At 41.1% G+C, this 18,852-nt stretch overlaps 1 protein-coding gene across 1 annotated transcript in view; it reads right to left on the bottom strand.

Annotated features, from left to right (window-relative positions):
• The window catches only part of zranb3 (zinc finger, RAN-binding domain containing 3), a 320,504-nt gene that overhangs the window by 69,511 nt on the left and 232,141 nt on the right, over positions 1–18,852 (bottom strand). Inside the window, exon 17 of the mRNA XM_034175776.1 lies at positions 8,775–8,917. Coding sequence (XP_034031667.1) covers positions 8,775–8,917 — 143 coding nt within the window. The remainder of the gene's footprint in view (positions 1–8,774; positions 8,918–18,852) is intronic.

Below are 18,852 nucleotides of genomic sequence, written 5' to 3' on the forward strand. Positions count from 1 at the left end.
AAAAAATGTTCCTCAAAGAAAGACTGGAATGGATCTGCATATTTCTCCCTTTGCAGTGCATAATATCATTAAATGTTTTAAGGAATCTGGAAGAATTTCAGGGCATAAAGGGCAAGGGTGCAGGCCTAAGATGAACACACATGATCTCTAATCCCTCAGACAGCACTGCACCAAGAATCGGCATTCATCAATAGGTGATATAACTGCCTGGGCAAGGACTACTTTAGGAAACCTTTGTGAATCACTTGAAAACAAACTTACTTGCCCCAAATGCTGCTTAAAACCTTACTGTAAAAACAATAAGCCTTATAGTAACCTTGTCTAAAAACAGCACTGTCTTCTCTGGGCTCAGAGGTACCTAGGTTGGACCATCACACAGTGGAAATGTATACTGTGGTTAGACGACTCAGTATTACAGGTCTTTTAGGAAGAAATGGATTGCCATGTGCTCCAGACCAAAGATGAAAAAGACCATCCAGACTGTTCGGACATGTCACGGTATGGATTTGTGTCAGTGTCCTTAGCAAAGGTAATTTACACTTCTGTGATGACAGCATTATTGCACAAAACTACATTGAGACTTTAGGGCAACATGTAGTGGCTTCGAGATGACATCTTTTCCTGGGACGTCCATGCATTTTTCAACAACACAACGCATACCACATCCTGCACGTATTACAAAAGCACAGCTGTGGAAAAATAGGGTATGGGTACGGGGCTGGCCTGACTGCAGTCCGAACCTGTCCTCAACAGTAAGTCTGGAAAATTTTTCAATGAAAAATGTAACAACAATGACCTTGTACTTTCACAAACCGACATGTTTGCAGGAAGAATAGGACAAAATAACACCTGAAATGCTTCATCACTTGGTATCCTCAATGCCAAAATATCTCAAGTGTTGTGAGAAGGAGTGGCAACATTAATAAGCCTATGTTTACTTTTCATTATATTCACAGCCATTCCGCGTTGCCAGAGAAAATCACATAGGTCTGTGTTTCTCTGCCTGTGAGAACTTGCAACCAGAGTGCATGTCTGTATGTGCAGGATTCACACTGAAACACACAAGTAAATGCTCCTAAAATCTAGAAGAATGGTCCTGTGATTCTGAAAACACTATTTAGTCTCACAGACAATGAAAATCATTGTAGGAAAATATGTGGAGGGATCCCACCCATACCCCAAAAAAACAGACGAGCTTTTTTTTTCTACCCCGTTCCCCAGCAGAACAAATGGACATTGTGACAGTTTGAAAACTACCGATTTTTTTTTTCAAACATTTTTTGGATGTATTTAAGATACAAGACATCTAGTTGTAATGATGGATTTTATTTTACAAATTTGCTCTTTTGAATGTACCAACTCAGCCACATGGGGTGTGCAGCCAGTACATTCTGAGTGCCGGTCCCAAGCCCGGATAAATGAGGAGGGTTGCGTCAGGAAGGGCATCCGGCGTAAAACAAGCCAACCCAACTATACAGACTCAGAATCGAATTCCCATACCGGATCGGTCGCGGCCCGGGTTAACAACATCCGCCACTGGTGCTATTGCCCAACTGGGTGCCGGTGGAAATTGGGCTACTGCTGGGCGAAGACGACGAAGAAGAAGAGGAGGAAAACGTTAGCACGAACAGCGGGAGAAGAAGAAAACTAGAAGGGTGGAAATGAGAGTGGGGACTTTGAATGTTGGTAGTATGACTGGTAAAGGGAGAGAGCTGGCTGATATGATGGAGAGGAGAAAGGTAGACATATTGTGTGTGCAAGAGACCAAGTGGAAGGGAAGTAAGAGCAGGAGCATCGGCGGTGGGTACAAGTTGTTGTACCATGGTGAGGACAGAAAGAGAAATGGTGTTGGGGTCATTTTAAAGGAAGAGTATGTCAAAAGTGTGTTGGAGGTTAAGCGAGTGTCTGACAGGGTGATGAGTGTGAAGTTGGAAATTGAAGGGGTGATGATGAATATCAGTGCATATGCCCCACAGGTAGGTTGTGAGATGAAGGAGAAAGAAGATTTCTGGAGTGTGTTAGATGAGGTGGTGGAGAGTGTGCCCAAGCATGAAAGAGTGGTGATAGGAGCAGACTTCAATGGGCATGTTGGTGAAGGGAACAGAGGTGATGAGGAAGTAATGGGTAGATATGGTGTCAAGGATAGGAATGGGGAAGGACAGATGGTAGTTGATTTTGCAAAAAGGATGGAAATGGCTGTGGTGAATACCTACTTTAAGAAAAGGGAGGAGCACAGGGTAACATATAAAAGTGGAGGAAGGTGCACACAGGTGTACTACATTCTTTATAGGAGATGCAAGCTAAAAGAAATCACAGACTGTAAGGTGGTAGCAGGAGAGAGTGTCACTAGACAGCATAGGATGGTTGTTTGTAGGATGACTTTAGAGGTAAAGAAGAAGAAGAGAGTGAGAGCTCAACAAAGGATCAGATGGTGGAAGCTGAAGGAGGAAGACTGTTGTGTGAAATTTAGCGAGCAGGTGAGAGAAGCACTAGTTGGAGGGGAAGCAATTTTGGACAATTGGAAGAGTACTGCAGATGTGGTGAGGGAGACAGCTAGGGCAGTACTGGGTATGACATCTGGACAGTGGAAGGAAGACAAGGAGACTTGGTGGTGGAATGAAGAGGTCCAGGAAAGCATAAGGAGAAAGAGGATGGCGAAAAAGTTTTGGGATAGTCGGAGAGATGAAGAAAGTAGACAGGAGTACAAGCAGATGCGGCGTAAGGCGAGAAGAGAAGTGGCAGAAGCAAAGGAAAAGGCATATTGCGAGCTGTACAAGAAGTTGAATAGTAAGGAAGGAGAAAAGGACTTGTACCGATTGGCCAGACAAAGGGACAGAGCTGGAAAGGATGTGCAGCAGGTTAGGGTGGTAAAAGATGCACATGGTAATGTGCTGACAAGTGAGGAGTGTGTGCTGAGAAGGTGGAGGGAATATTTCGAAGAGTTGATGAATAAAGAAAATGAGCGAGAGAAAAAGCTGGATGATGTGGTGAGAGTAAATCAGGAAGTAAAATAGATTAGCAAGGAAGAAGTGAGGGCTGCTATGAAGAGGATGAAGAGTGGAAAGGCAGTTGGTCCAGATGACATTCCAATGGAGGCATGGAAATGTCTAGGAGAGATGGCAGTAGAGTTTCTAACCAGATTGTTTAATAAAATCTTGGAAAGTGAGAGGATGCCTGAGGAGTGGAGATGAAGGGTGCTGGTTCCTATTTTCAAGAACAAGGGTGATGTGCAGAGCTGCAGTAACTACAGAGGCATAAAGCTGATCAGCCACAGCATGAAGTTATGGGAAAGAGTAGTAGAAGCTAGGCTTAGAAAACAGGTGAAGATCTGTGAGCAGCAATATGGTTTCATGCCGAGAAAGAGCACTACAGATACAATGTTTGCTCTGAGAATACTGTTGGAAAAGTACAGAGAAGGACAGAAAGAGTTACATTGTGTGTTTGTGGACTTAGAAAAAGCTTATGATAGGGTGCCAAAAGAAGAGTTGTGGCATTGTATGAGGAAGTCTGGAGTGGCAGAGAAGTATGTTAGGGTAGTACAGGACATGTACAAGAATAGTGTGACAGCGGTGATATGCGCAGTCGGAATACAGACTCATTCAAGGTGGAGGTGGGATTACACCAAGGATCAGCTCTGAGTCCTTTCTTGTTTGCAGTGGTGATGGACAGGTTGACAGATGAGATCAGACAGGAGTCCCCATGGACTATGATGTTTGCAGATGACATTGTGATCTGTAGTAAGAGTAGAGAGCAAGTTGAGTCTAGTCTGGAGAAGTGGAGATATGCTTTGGAGAGAAGGGGAATGAAAGTCAGTAGAAGCAAGACTGAGTACATGTGTGTGAATGAGAGGGAGCCCAGTGGAATAGTGCAGTTACAAGGAGTAGAAGTGGTGAAAGTAGATGAGTTTAAATATTTGGGGTCAACTGTTCAAAGTAATGGAGAGTGTGGTAGAGAGGTGAAGAAGAGAGTGCAGGCAGGGTGGAGTGGGTGGAGAAAGGTGACAGGAGTGATTTGTGACCAAAGAATATCAGCAAGAGTGAAGGGGAAAGTTTACAAAACAGTAGTGAGACCAGCTATGTTGTATGGTTTAGAGACAGTGGCACTAACAAAAAGACAGGAGGCAGAGCTGGAGGTGGCAGAGCTGAAGATGTTGAGATTGAGGTGATTTCATTAATGATCAGGTGTCTCAGCAGGTGATTTCATTGACAACCAGGTGTTTATGTTCAGAGCAGAAGCTCATCAGCAACCCACCTGCTGAGGTGATTGGTTACATGGAAAACCTGCAGTGTCTCAGCCCTCGATGCCCACCCCTGCTATAGACACTGGTAAACCCATTTCTAACACCAAAACAGTTCATCCACATGAATAAAAATATATTCATGAAATATCTGACAAATTTCTAAAAACATTTTCTATTTTCAACATTGGGGCCAAATTAAATATTTCACACAGTGCTACAGATATATGTCTGACCTTCAGGGAGCTGACACTGTTCTGAACACTTTGATATGCAACATGCAGGCATTATAGTACATGCAAGTACTTTAAAAAGGTAAAAGCACTGAAGGTAAGATTAAATCAAGAACATGCCCTTGGTCCCCAGAGGGTTAATAAATTAAGTGAAGCTGATCACACAAACCATGAAACATCTTTGGCTCATACTATCTGCATTGAAATAAAAAAATCAAAAAAAAATGTAAGGCTCACCTTTTTGTTTATTTACAATTTCTGTATCATCCCAACATACCCGCCCCCCGTGACTCTTAATAGGGCAGCGCAGACTTGTTTGAATCCGTACGTGATATCGCCAGATTTGACCATATCTGGGAACAGCCGGCACGAACATGGCAGAGAATCCCTGGGTGGATTGTGGGAGTTTCAGCACAAACCATTCGGCCCGGCTCAGTAAAATTAAAAGCATACTCGCCGTCATCTAGTAATCCTGCCGGTTTAAGACGTGCCGGTTATAATAGTTTCCGCTGAAAACCCAATCTTCCGAATGGTTTGTGCCAACACTCCCACACTCTGCCCAGGGATTAGTCTCTTCCCACAAACAGCGTCAATTCTAACAGGAAAATGGTGTACTGTTTTGTTTTCGGGTGCAATCACCAAAGCAGTCGCGAAAAGTACAGTTTTTCGGTTCCCAGTGGAGATGGGAAGACAAGGCAAATGGGAGAGGTTGTGTCGATAAGTGTTAGCCTACACACCTAACTATTTTCACTTTGTTTGCATTTAATTTACCCAAAAACTCAGAAAAAGTGCCATGTTTTTGTCCTTGAAGTAGAAAAATTACATCATGCGTCAATTTTACCCCTTTAGCACCCGCCCCCAAACGAGACAGCGCTGCCCAATTGGAGCAAGCGGGTATGGACAATGAATGAATGAATATTATTCCAACGTTTTTTCTGAGTTGGGGTTATATTTAGCTATTTAGCTCAGATATTTTCAGTGTCGCCATTTGCTCATATGTTGCAGAGATCCAAAGCTTTCCAAAAAACTTACATTTGTCCTGTAGGTTTCCAGATGAAAGGTGGATTCTTTGCAACAAATGAGACAAAATCCAGACACGTGCTGAAAAATGCCACAGCTCTAGAGACACAGACCTTCACTTGTAGAAACATAATGGTAGAAATACAAGATAATTCAATTGGTCAACCAGGTGATGTGACAAGTGATGTACATTACTGAAAATATGAGACATCACAGCGATTGTGACAGCTGGAAAAACTCAAATCAGTAATTTCCTAATCACAGCTATCTACAACGTGTTGCTTATTAAACATTCTATATTACTAACAATATTAAATAATCTGTCAAGTTTTGCTCATCACATAGCGTGTTTTATATAAGCAGCAAAGAAGTTGAGTCTGAGGTTTGCAGCAGTTATAGCAATATGACATTCTTATGCAAGATGCAAACCAAATTAAAATCTTATCACCTTAGACATTACTGTAAATCACCACGAGAGCTTTACTAGGAAAATATCAACAGTGCTGGAAATTTTAGCAAAGTGCATTAAGTTTGAAGTAGTTGAAAACTGAGCATCTCAGTGCTTGAAAGGTGAGCCGTGATCGCCCCACTGAGTCGAAGCTGGAGCTTGATTGGTTCTGATTAGTGAATAAATCAAACAGGTATCAAATCAAACCGGGCCAATTGCCTCCTACTCACACCTTGATTAAGTTCATGCACCCAAACACATCCCTGGTTGAGAAACACACACAGACGCACTCGTTCTCACACAACAGTCTGCCCTGTAATTGGCAAACTCTGCCTGCCTCCATGTGTGTGCCGGCTGTAATTAGTGTGCCGGCAACAATGCTTGTTTCTCAAAAACACACGACTTCCTACAGTGCTCATCCCTTCCTCACGTATAATGCAGCCGACACTCTTTGATACACACCCACATAGACGCACGCTCACACAAACTCCATTCTGCAGTCCGTGACGAGGTGGACAGTTACTCTACATCCAGAGAAATTCACCCTTGTTGAAGTGTGAAAATGACGTGGGTACACATGTGGGTTTTGGGGTATTTTTGCTCACGAATGCCGTTCACACTAAAATGTCCTCAAATGATGACTGAAAACAGTGGATCAGCATAAAACAGACAAGACAACCAGTGTCTGATAAGGTGGGCTACAGACACAAACCCTATTACTTTTCTTGGGTTAACTTGGGTTAAAATCTTTCCATGCTTTCTGCTCTCAGTCAGTGCTTAGCTGGGCTTCAATCCATCACTGTGAAAAAGTTTGCAAGCTTCAGAATCTCAACATTTACATACATGTCACACAGAATTGATGGATGCCTTCGGCTGGTCTTTTTCATACCTCGTGTACATTTTGGGCAAAACAACAAAAACCTGAGCACTGTTCTCGTACAGTGCAAACCTCTGCCAACACTATTTTCCAAATTCCACAAAATTTTACCTTGGAAAAAGTGACTTTTCATAAGCTAAATTAGATGTGATCAAACGTCAGGAGTATGTATTTACTTCATGAACTTGAATCAAAGTTTTTTTGTGGTGTTGTCAGGTTTCTTTTTCCAACTTTTTTCAGTTTCTGAATTCTTTTTCAAATAATTTTCACAGAACACTGGTTATCTCTGCTATGCACAATTTGTCATTTGTCATTGCTTTTTGGCATTTGGTTTCCAGCTGAAAACTGGACGATAGACAGACATAAAATTGGAACCTCCATTCAATTTTGATGGTGTAGGTAAAACCAGAACAGACAATGAGAGTGATTGAAAGACTTTTTGGTTATCATTTTTAATATATTAATAAAAATTGGAAGGCCATCAAAGGTTAGCCAGAGAGAATTTTCAGGTTTATCAACTTGTTTGGCCAAGTGGATAGTGCGCTTGGTTTCTTTGAGGAAGGTTTCTGGTTCAAACCCTGCTTCTGCCCACTGTGGAAGGAAGGCTTCAATGAAGAGAAACGGATGCATTTAACCTCAAAATGAGCTAATATGGAGAGGATCACTGCTATACCAACAACACAGAAACAGCAAAATTCTGAATTTCAAGGCAACATACTGGCATTGGTTTTTGAGTTTTCAGCACAACTCACCTTCTTCAGATATATAGTTCTACCAACTAATAATTTATTGTGCAGATAATTGAGATCTTTATTTGAAATTTAGAATTCTACTAAGGAAGAATTTTACATTTCTAAAATTGCTGAGTAAACTGATGAAATCAACTCAGGGTTGCTAATTTAATATTTTAATCAGTTATTTACATTTTGAATTGCGGCTCAAAGAACTACTATTACTAAAGTACGGCTCAGAACCTACTTTGCTTCACTTCTGAGATCTTACTGGATCAGATGTGTTCAGAGCCCCATGACCGCATAAACATGGTTCCATTTTAAAATTCAAATATGGCAGGCACAGTAGCATAGCATGCATGCTGCAGTTAAAACTACACCTGCAGAAGCCTGAAACCATCAAATCAGAAAGGAAACCTGGGTTCAAGTGTGTGCAGACCATGTAGGTTTATAACAATATAAATAATAATAGTAACAATAATAATCATTTTATGTAACATTTGCACAAGAACAAAGTGCTTCTTAAACTAAACCACACTATCACAAATTAATAATAAAAAGTAAAATAGAAAGGAAATTACATAAAAACAAAATCAAAATACTAAACAAAAAACATTTCCCATCATCAAGAGTTGTAGGCAGTCAAGAAAATGTGCCTAATCTCAACCAGCAGTTTGTTCCACAAACAGTTGACCACCTGCTTTTTTCTTCTACAGCAACAACAAACTGAGTCGAATAAAGTGCATATTTCCTGAATTGAAGGCCAAACCCATTCCAAACCACATGTGGAAGATGGCCACGTGTGGAAAACAATATGGTAAATGAAATGCCTGGAAATTTTGTTTGGAAATCCTGTTGTAACTAATGTGCCACATGAGCGTGACTGAAAAACACACATCTTGCTCTCTATAATGTTGTGATGAGCCCCAACCTTCCTTTCAAAACTGAAAACTGCTGTAGGAAAGAACATGAGATTACACAGCCATTTCATTTTTGTGGACCTGATTTAAAAAGATGCATTTACATTTTCCAGTGTCTAACTGGATGGAGCTAAATGGGGCACAGGTTCTTTTTTTTGTTGTTGTTGTTACAGATTACTTTAGAGGAGGATGATGTGTGTTGAAACACACTGCTTCATCACCACTTGTTGTTGACAGTAAAAGATTTAACGTAATCCAAGAACATATATGAACAATTTTGCATCCAAATGCACGTTCTTCTCCCCTACCTCTTGGTGCTCGAGTGAGGGCGCTGGGTGGCAGCCAGCTGTTGCAGACCCAGCGTGGGGCTGTGGAAGAGGACGCCGCTGCGGCGAAGCAGCTTCTGCTTCATGGCTGCCAGCCTGCTCCACTCTTGAACAAAGCGCAGCACCTGGAGAGGACACGACACCTCACTTCATATTCAATATCAAGCTGAAAACGCTGGAGCCATTACTGCCAGCATAAACTGATATTTTGGACAATGAAACCTCTTTAAAAGCAAAAACATTTTTAGCTTTTCAATACGGAAAATACACTTGAGCTGAACACAGATGCCAACTCTGCAGTGCGCAGACACACAAAGGCACACACAAAGCGACTGTTTTCCTGATAGCTTAACAAAACCCATCAAACCAAAGCGAGCTTTATATTCTATCAGCCAAAGCAAAGATTCAAAGAAAATTCACTGGCAAAACAAATAACAGCAAAGGCGCTACAGCCTAATGGACAATTTATCTACGTATATTGCACTTGAGCAGTTTTTTTTCATGGATCACTTCTACTCTCACAAAAAAGATTATTCCTGTTAAGATAAAAAAATCAATATGGGCAACAAAAACCTTTCTGAAAGGTATCTCAACACATACTGTATCTCGAGTATCTCACACATGCTGTGCGATTTCAGCAATGAAATCACACAGTATACCAACAAAAAGTACTCACCTCCTTAGAAATATTTGATTTTATAATGAAATCAGTATTTAATAATTGGACCTTTTGAATAAAAATACTCTTTCATATCGACATGAAATGAAATTTCTAAATGATAGTAATTAAAAATATAAAACCCAGATTCTTTGATAGTATACACACAAACACACTACAAAATACAAATAATTAGTGAAATAAAGCTCACCAGCATGCAGTTAAAGGGCTCCAGTTAATAATACTCATAACATTTCAGCTAGTTTGCCAAACAGTAACAGCGCTACACAAAGTTATTATAAGAAGGTATGTGGAAAAAGACTGAAATTAGGAGCTTTTGAGGTCTGATGAGATGAAAGTTGAGTTTTTGGTCATTAGACAAAACACTAAGGGGCCCTAAGTAGGGATGGGTATTGAAAACCGATTCCTGTTAAAAATCGATAAGAAATTATTCAATCCACCGACACTTGTCGGTTCTTAAGTTCACATTACGCCAGAGTGGCCATTGCTTTCGAGGGTGTGTATCAGGAAATTGGTCATTTCTCTATGTTGATTGCTGGCCCACTGTTTCTGCGAAGCTGCAAAACCAAAGCAGACGGTCGCAGCACAAGCTATGAAGCAGTCTCAGAAGCAGCGAACCTCTAAGCCATTTAAAAAGGTCAATCATGAGTCACTTTTAATACTGATTCAAGTCACTAAGTGGGACTCTTATCTTGTTTCGGGCAGGAAATGAGAATCGTCTTCCGTTCCACACCGGAGTTTTCTCCGATGGTTCTCTGGCGTGAGCTGGACCCACTTTGCCAGTTTGTAAACTGAAGCTCAGGTAAAGGGAATAATAATAATAATATCCTCTGTTTTGTGGGACTAACTGCTCAGCTCCAAACGCTGCGCAGCTCTCTGCCGAGTAAAGTTGGACAGATAGATTTCGGTCGGACGTAACTTCAAAGTGAATCGCCGTTTTAAATCAAATGGCACCTCTTTCCAAATGTTGTAATACAGACAACAAACTACAACTGACCAAAACTGTTTTTTCTCCCAAAATGAGACATCCTCCATTCTTTATGAATTGCATCCTGACGTGCAGCGCAGCCAGTTGCAAGAGCTCAGCTCAGAGGCTATGGAGTTAAATTTGTCTCATTAATACCTGAAAGGAAATGCTTCTGACAAAAACTACAGATTTTATTTATTTATGTCCAGAGATCAAGGATCCAGTTACCAATTTCATATTTATTTCCTTTAAGACTCAATAAAATGTTGCTGACATAGGAAAACTGTAAAACCTGCACTGCAGCACAAAGCGATTGCAACATAGACCAGCAAAATCTTGATGTAAATTAGTACAGAATCTAGCTGAGACCTGTATGTACATCATTTAGGAGAGGATAACACAACTGTTCTAGACTAATATGACCCCAATGAACAACTTGGAATATGTGCCAAAATCTCTATCTGGGATGAACAGCCCGAAAATGACCCCGCCCTTTTTGTCCCAAGCATTACTTCAAATACAGCTGTATTTTCTAAACTGCAGCAGCTATAGATTTTCCAAGATCTTCAGAATGACCAATACATGTTTGGGAGGATCATATAAAAGTGTAAAATTCCTATTTTCTAAACATCTTCTAAACATGTACTGATCATTCTGAACATTTTAAATACAACATTTCAAATTTTGGGCTTGCTACCTTTTTCAGGCCTTTGTGAAAGGTGGATCACACTAGATAGACCAAAACTCACTCATTTTTCCCCACTTTACACAAACAGTAAGTCGAGGGTGTGCAGTTTCACATCTGTGACTCTAATAGCAAGTGAGTTATTAATGTCTAAAGTTGGTACAAACACCGTTTGGCAAAAGGTGAAACAGAAAGAAAAAGAAAAATCACTAAAATTTCCTAGGGCTGTAAGGGCAAGATTCAGACCTAATATTTGGCTTTCACTCTAACTTTGTAACAAGAATAACATTAGATTGACTAAACATGGCTGAGGGGTGACCTGGGAGCCTCTGGGTGATTTCAGATGGAATGACGTCCTGTCGTCTAGCAGCCTTGGCAGTGGCACATGACAAGTTAGTTTTCTGGGAGTAACTCACAGTTTAGTAATAATTTTTCACTACTTCTTTATACTTTGACATGGGCCTAGCTGTGCCACTTTTGTTGCAAGCGGCTGGTGATTGCAGCCTTAGAACTGTGCAGCCACTTAATTTGCCCACATATAGGACAAATCCACTCAGAATGCATTACGTAATCAACATCTGCGTTTTTTTTTTTTTTTTTTTTTGTGCTGACAGAAACACTTCCAGGAACATCAGAGCTGCGATTATGTTTGCATAGCAGTGCCTGGCAAATATGCTTTTTAAAAAAATTATTTTTAGTTTTAGTTTACTGTTATTTTCACGTGTTAGCTTAAAGACTGTCATTATGAAGGAGCATAAAAATTCAGGAATATAACTGTCTCACAGCTGAAAAAAATGTGTCGCTGTAAGGGTCGTTCCCCGCAGTGGAAATCTATGCCGGAAACTGGTGGGTCTTATGGAGAAAGCAGCACAAGTTTATCCGAATTTGGAGGCGTGTGACCATGAAAATCAATGAGAAAGTGATGGCGGGTGACAACGGCAGATGGCTGTGTTCACGATCTCAATGGGCCAGCTGTGATGTGGATACGGGACTCGCAACGGGTACCAGCCATTCATGTTAGCGACGTGCATGTTTACTGGCTTATTGACTGTGGACTCACTGCGCAATTAAAAACCAAACTCAGTCGTCTCAGCCACACTGCCATGAAGGTGATGGGACGGAAGGAGTACCAGGGCCTGCAGTCTCTGTATGATCAGGCTGTTCTCAGGCCCACTCATTGTTATTCACGTATTATCAAAGAATACGAACCCTTGCCTTCATGTAGGCAGTATAGAGTTACAAAATTTAAGATGAACCATTTAAAAAAAAAATTAAAATTTATGCTGACATCTATCAAACTTCTGAATAAGACTGAGTAAGGTGGCAGAAATGTGTCATGGCTCCATGGTATTTATGGTTAGGGAAGTGTGCAATATGGGGGGGGGGGGGGATTGACAGTTATAATGTCGGTTGTTGTGTCATATTTATATTTATGTGGGGTGTTTATATTGGATGGGGTTTTCATTGTTTTTATGGATTTTACTGTTTTGATTGTGTTTTTTTCTTTTAATTGTTTTTATTGTGCATTGTATGCAGTATATGAGTCCAACATGAATTTCCCTTTTTGGGATAATAAAGTATATCATATTGGATGGATAAATGAAAGAATCAAGCAACACAAACGTGACCATCATGAGGAACTCGTAGAACTTAAAAATACTGAAACGCCACACAGCAGAATGATATTCTGTGTGGCTGCTGTGTGCTAACACAGAAGAAGTCAAATCTGTGGGATGTGGTTATTTCAGGGTATGTATTTATTACTACTTTGTTTGTGCTTATTCAGTCAGACATATTTGACAGTTCTTTTTTAAGAACAGCCAAAAATAAGAAATGGCGCTGGCTTTTTTTTTAAACATTGCAGGTTACAAAGGAGGTGTCAATAGAAACGAGTTTGTCACCAAACCTCTTAAAATTTAGGGGGAAACGAGTAGTGCGCCCCCTGTGTCAGTACGCAAGTATCTACATGCGGTAGGGAGAATTGAGACACAGGCACTATGCAAGTTACACGCTGCAACTAAACTCACACCGAGCTCTGACTGATCTGGATAATCTCAGTTGATGGTGAGTTTATAAGTATTTTTATATGTGTGTGCTGCTGTCGGGTGACAGCTGTGCACACACGCGCACTTCCAAAAAATGATTGTGCCCTGATTCCTGTCCAAAACATGATCACAGAAGACACCATGTGGAATAAAAGACATTAATGATGTGGAAAGATTGTGGCCCAATTCTGAAATACCGCCCTCTGTACTCACAAGAGCAGCTGCTGCGTGTAACATGCTTGTCCAACGAGTGCACGAGTGCAGTCCACATCACTCCTCTTTAATGTGAATTTTATTCCATACTCTGTCTGCTGTGACCATGTTGGCCTTTTGTGCATGTGGGCGTGGGGGTTCTCCTTCCCCATTTGGGTGTTCAGATGAATAACTGCTGTCACTCCACACCGTGTCCCTGCAAACAAACCTCATATTGAGCGTTTTGTGTTCTTCTTTGAGTGAGCAGTGAGTGATTTTATTGGAGCGGTATGAAAATTTACCGGAGCGGGTTGAGTGTGAAGCAGCAGTGGCAGTGAGGGGCGAAGCGAGAGGAACACTGCAAGTGATGCAAAAGGAAATCTGCAACAGTCAGACCCTTCGGATTGGGACACTGTAGAAATCTTATAACAATCGGGATTTAAACCACCTCTGTATGTGGCTTAAATCAGATTTGGACAAACTGCATTTCATGTTTGTTTGTTTTTTTGCTGTCCTGATTACCAAATATGGAGGCGATCAGCTGGTCAGAGATGAAGGTGTTGCAGAATGAGGTGTTGAGATACTCGTATTTTACGTCAGGGAGCAGTGCTGGACAACTGCTGCTCCTCTAAGCGACTGATGTGCTTGATTTGACAGTTGACACTACAGTACGCGCAGTATTTTCTCTCCAGAAAACCTCCCACATTTGAGTTTATAATCTCAAGAGTAATGCATCAGTACCTGCTGCACTTTTACACTGTAGGTAATGACAAACAACCTGACTGGTTTATTTATCATGTTATACCCAAAAGACAACCATGAATAAGTTACTAAATACAACCACTTTCACCCTGTGCCATACGTTGCACTCATATTACACACTGTGAACAGCAAAGTGGACTTGGACATGTTTTAAATGCATTTGACTTACGTACCATAGACTATTCAGATAGGGACCAATGCTTGATGCAGGTAATCACACAATGCAGATCATGAAGAATGGTGGCGGAAGCATCCGGCTGTGTGGATGCTTCTTTGCTGCAGGACCGATAAACTCATGCAACAAAATACCCCAAAAAGAACAGATTAAGTGTGTGTCTGTGTAGGTTTTCAGTCATCCAGATCATAGTCGTCTCTGGAGCTTGAACAAAGGGCGACTGGACTTCTTTAAGTTTCTTGAAGATGTTTCACATCATCCAAAAGACTTCTTCAGTTCTAAAACCAAAAGGTGGAGAGTCCCAGGTATATAAACCCCAGTGGGGATTTGTGTCCCCCGGAGGTGGTATGTGACCCACTATTGTTCATGTGCCTAATAACATGCACCAAGGTGTGAAAGAAGGCAGGGGTCACCACCATCAGTGGTTTCAGGTGAAACCAACGTGGGGGCTTTGTCCCTTTCGAACAAGTGACAAGTGGGATTGAGGCACCTGGGAAGGGATTTAAGGACTGCATTGTAGACGGGGGAAAGTTGGTGTCGTAATCCACCTCCTCTGTTCAGTAACAGCTGCTCACAGTGGACACAGATGGCTTCTTTAACTTCTCTTTCAAACCACCTGTCCTCCCAGCCCAAAATGTGAACATTACCATCCTCGAATGAGTGTCCTTTCTCCTTAAGATGCAGATGTACAGCTGAGCCTTGTCCTGTCAAAGTGGCTCTTCTATGTTCTGCCATGCGGTGTGAAGGTGCTCCAATGTAGAGGTCCAAGCACTCTTCATTGCACTGGACAGCATACACTATGTTGCTTATCTTGTGTTTGGCAGTATTATCCTTGAGATGGATCAGTTTTTGCCTTAAGAGTGTGACTAGGTTGGAAATATCCCAGGATGTCTTGCTTGGAGAAAATTCTTCTGTTTCTCTGACAAGCATACCACATAAAGGATGACAATATTGTTTCAATTGTCCTTCTCATTACCCCTAGTTGGTGTCTGAACGTCTTTCCTGTGCATCGTCGCCAATTTGATGAACACCCAGTTGGGACAACCACATGTTCTTTACATGTGTGTGTTCCTTTTGCTTTCCTTTTGCCTTAGAGGGAATGTTTTCTGCCCAGTGTCAAGGGGTTCTGATCATCCCGAGTTTGTGTTCCAGTGGGAGCTGGGAGTCAAAGCGTAGAGTAAGCGTGCACGATTTTACACTTATTGTAAAGGAAGACGGCAAACAGTATACATCCAACCATACACAGAAAAAGAAATAGAAATTGGCAACTCAACTGTGAATTTGTGGTGACATATTATGGATTTTGATGCAAAGGAGCGTCTTTGTAAGCAAGATTGAAGAAAATATTTAATGAATGAATTTTGATCAAGTAATCATCATCAGTCCCCGCCCAATACTAAAAACCCCCACAAGTCAATAAACATTACAATGTTAATTAAAAATGAAACATGAACACCTCAAAGTTTTCATAGACTGCAGAATATTAGTCTATTTCTAAAGTAATCTGTAACTGTTCTCTTGTCAATAACCACTATGACACACATACAATAAATTACAGAATCCGAAATTGAAGTAAGTGAAAAACAGAAGCATCTTAACTTGAGGATATGAAAAGACTTTTGAGTTTGTTTGTTTTTTTGCTTCCACATCATTTATGTTACACTTTTGTCTTTCTAAAAGGGGAAAAAAAAGAAAAAACCTGTTAATCAGCCTAGACATGCCAAATAATCAGCCATTTTAAAGCACCCACCCCCACTCCTCTGTACATAACTTGGTGAAATCCAATTTTTGATGAAAGGAATTAAATCCAGAATGAAGAGAACAACAAGATTTGCTCTGCATTCACACAATTAATAATTATCTTCCTCCAAAAATGTATTATTTATGACTCATTCTCTTGAAAGACACGACTTTCATGAAACATCGTGCTTCCGATATCACTGGTGATGAATATCCATGAGTTCATCGCCATCATTTCAGCTCGGGCAGCCTGCCTCACTTTGTCTTCACACATCAGTGCTCCCCCACCCACGACGTGCTGCTGCCCACATTCAATTGCTTGCTTAGTATTGATTTTGATGGACAATTGGAGTGTAACGGGGCGTAAATGATGGGTCAGAGGATGGATGCAAGTCACGCCATCGTTTTACAAGCCAACATAAACAACATGGCAGGTGGGCTGCCTGTCATGTTGCTGCCACAGCTCTGTTAGCACCGTGGCACATTGGAGGATTTAATATTAGCTAGTGGGTGCGTGCGGTCGTCTGGGGGTGGTGATCCGTCTCCTTTAACCACCCTCATAAAAGGCCACTTTCTCTTTTTCCGCTCTCCTTGGTCAGCTCAGGCTACCAAAAGCCAGTCTGCCTCCTCCCTTTCTCCATTAACCCACCTCCTTTTTTCCTATTCCTCTCTCTCTCTGCACGACTGTGGTGGAACTCGGCATCCGCACTGTGTCAGGCTTCTGATCCTTTTCTTGTGCTGGTCACTCTAATCAAATACCACTTAGGTTTAATAGCACCATCACAGTGTATTAGCTCATCGTTACTGAGTCAGTGAATGACATAACCCTGCCGCCTGTGACATCAAACAAATGATCTTAGCCAACATGATTAATTATTCTCAAAGTCATCCTGACATCACAAGATCCCTGGCATCCTTTGGCAGAAAGGCAGGTATTACCATGTTTTCTGGAGAATAGGTTGACCTAAAGTATGTCGCACCCATCAAAGAATGTCTGTTGAAGACGGAAAAAAAACATATGTAAGTTGCACTGGGGTACAAGTCGCATCTTTTGTTCTTCTTCAGCTTTTTAATTTGGGATTTCTGTGCATCAGTGTAGTGTACTTTTTAAGCAGGGGTGGTGGCCAAGTGGTTAATGCACTTGGTTTCAGTTCAGAAGGTTCCGTGTTCAAATCCCACCCCTGCCACATTTCTCCATGTAATGTGGAGTTGCGTCAGGAAGGGCATCCGGCGTAAAACCTGTGCCAATTCAACATGCAGATCCACCTTGGATTAGCTGTGGCGACCCAGAGTGCAAACAAGGGAGCAGCCGAAGGGACTTTCAGTGTAGTGTACTTTTTATTGCTGGCATTTAATATATTTAATATAAGCAGGTTTTTTTTTGTTTTGTTTTACTAATTTTGGGCGGCCCTGCGACTTATACTCCGGTGCGACTTATATAACGAAAATTCATGTTTGTTATTAATAACAGTAACTATAATGAATATTTATATAGAACATTCCCAGGAATCAAAGCACTAAACAAAATAAACTCCAATAATACAAGAATAAATGCCAATAGTAAAAAATACACTACAACAATGCCCAAAAATCCAAAATGAAAGAGCTCATAACACAGAAAAATGTGCGACTTATAGTCTGGTGCGACTTGTATGTGTTTTTTCCTCTTCAAGAGGCGTTTTCTGACATGTGCGACTTATACTCTTGTGTAATGTATACTCTGCAAAATACTGCACTCTTTTATTACTGGAGTTTATTTTTCTTGGTGCTTTGATGCCTGAGAAAATCTAATATAAATAGATATAATAATTATTATTAATAATCATGAATTTTCAGTATAAGTACAAGTCGCAGGAAATCCCAAACTAGAGAGAGAGAGAAAAAAAAGATTTATACTCCAGAAAATACTATCTCCCAGAGATGAGTAAAACATGGGTATCCTCTTGGGGTCCTTAGCACTCAGACACCTCTGTGCTAGATCATGCACAGCAAAACACACCACATGGCCAAAATATCACAGCTGGCACTCCTTGACAATGCAAGTCATACTGCTTATCTGGCACAAAATAAGTCGAGCCGTACTCAAGCATCCTTCAAACAGACTTAGTGCCAAAGACATCCAGTCATCATCTTGGATCACTGGTTAGTGCCCAAGATTCCCAACCATACAGTAAGACCGGAAGCACCAAGGGTGCTAAAGGACTTGGACGTTTGTTCCGTTGCAAAGATGTAAACATCGCCAAATCCCTCTGTCTAGCAACCTCAAGACTCCATAAGGTGTTTCCAGGTACCTGCCGATCTTAAAGGCTGTGGATCCAGGGATATGAATGGACTGCGTAGGTCATTAAGTTCAACCCTTTCGCCGCATAAAGATACACTTCTGACTGCTGAGTCCAGGAAGTCACTAAAAAGCCTGGATCTTAGTCTTAGTCCAAGACAATAACAAATCCAGAGACTCAGATTCCTCCTCAGATGCCTCTCAAATGCTGCAATCAGGGTATCCATTGATTCCACAAAGATCACAGCAGTGTCCATAAAATCAAGGTCGGGAAACCTTTCTTCATCAACAAAGGCACCTAAACTGCCGGTTTCCACCATGAACTGCAACACTGTTGCATCTTCTAATGAAAGAACAAGTTCAAATTTTTTACAATGTTAATGTTTCCTTTATAATCAGGACTCTGCATCTCAACTCACCTTTGACAGCTGCTTCATATGGGAAAAAAAAAATCACTACAAAAGATATACATGAGTATCAAAAGAGGGCAGCACAGTGGTGCAAGAACATGGCATGCATGCCTCTCAAAAAGAAGGT

Source organism: Thalassophryne amazonica, chromosome 1 (assembly GCF_902500255.1).
Source record: "Thalassophryne amazonica chromosome 1, fThaAma1.1, whole genome shotgun sequence".
Lineage (NCBI taxonomy): Eukaryota > Metazoa > Chordata > Actinopteri > Batrachoidiformes > Batrachoididae > Thalassophryne > Thalassophryne amazonica.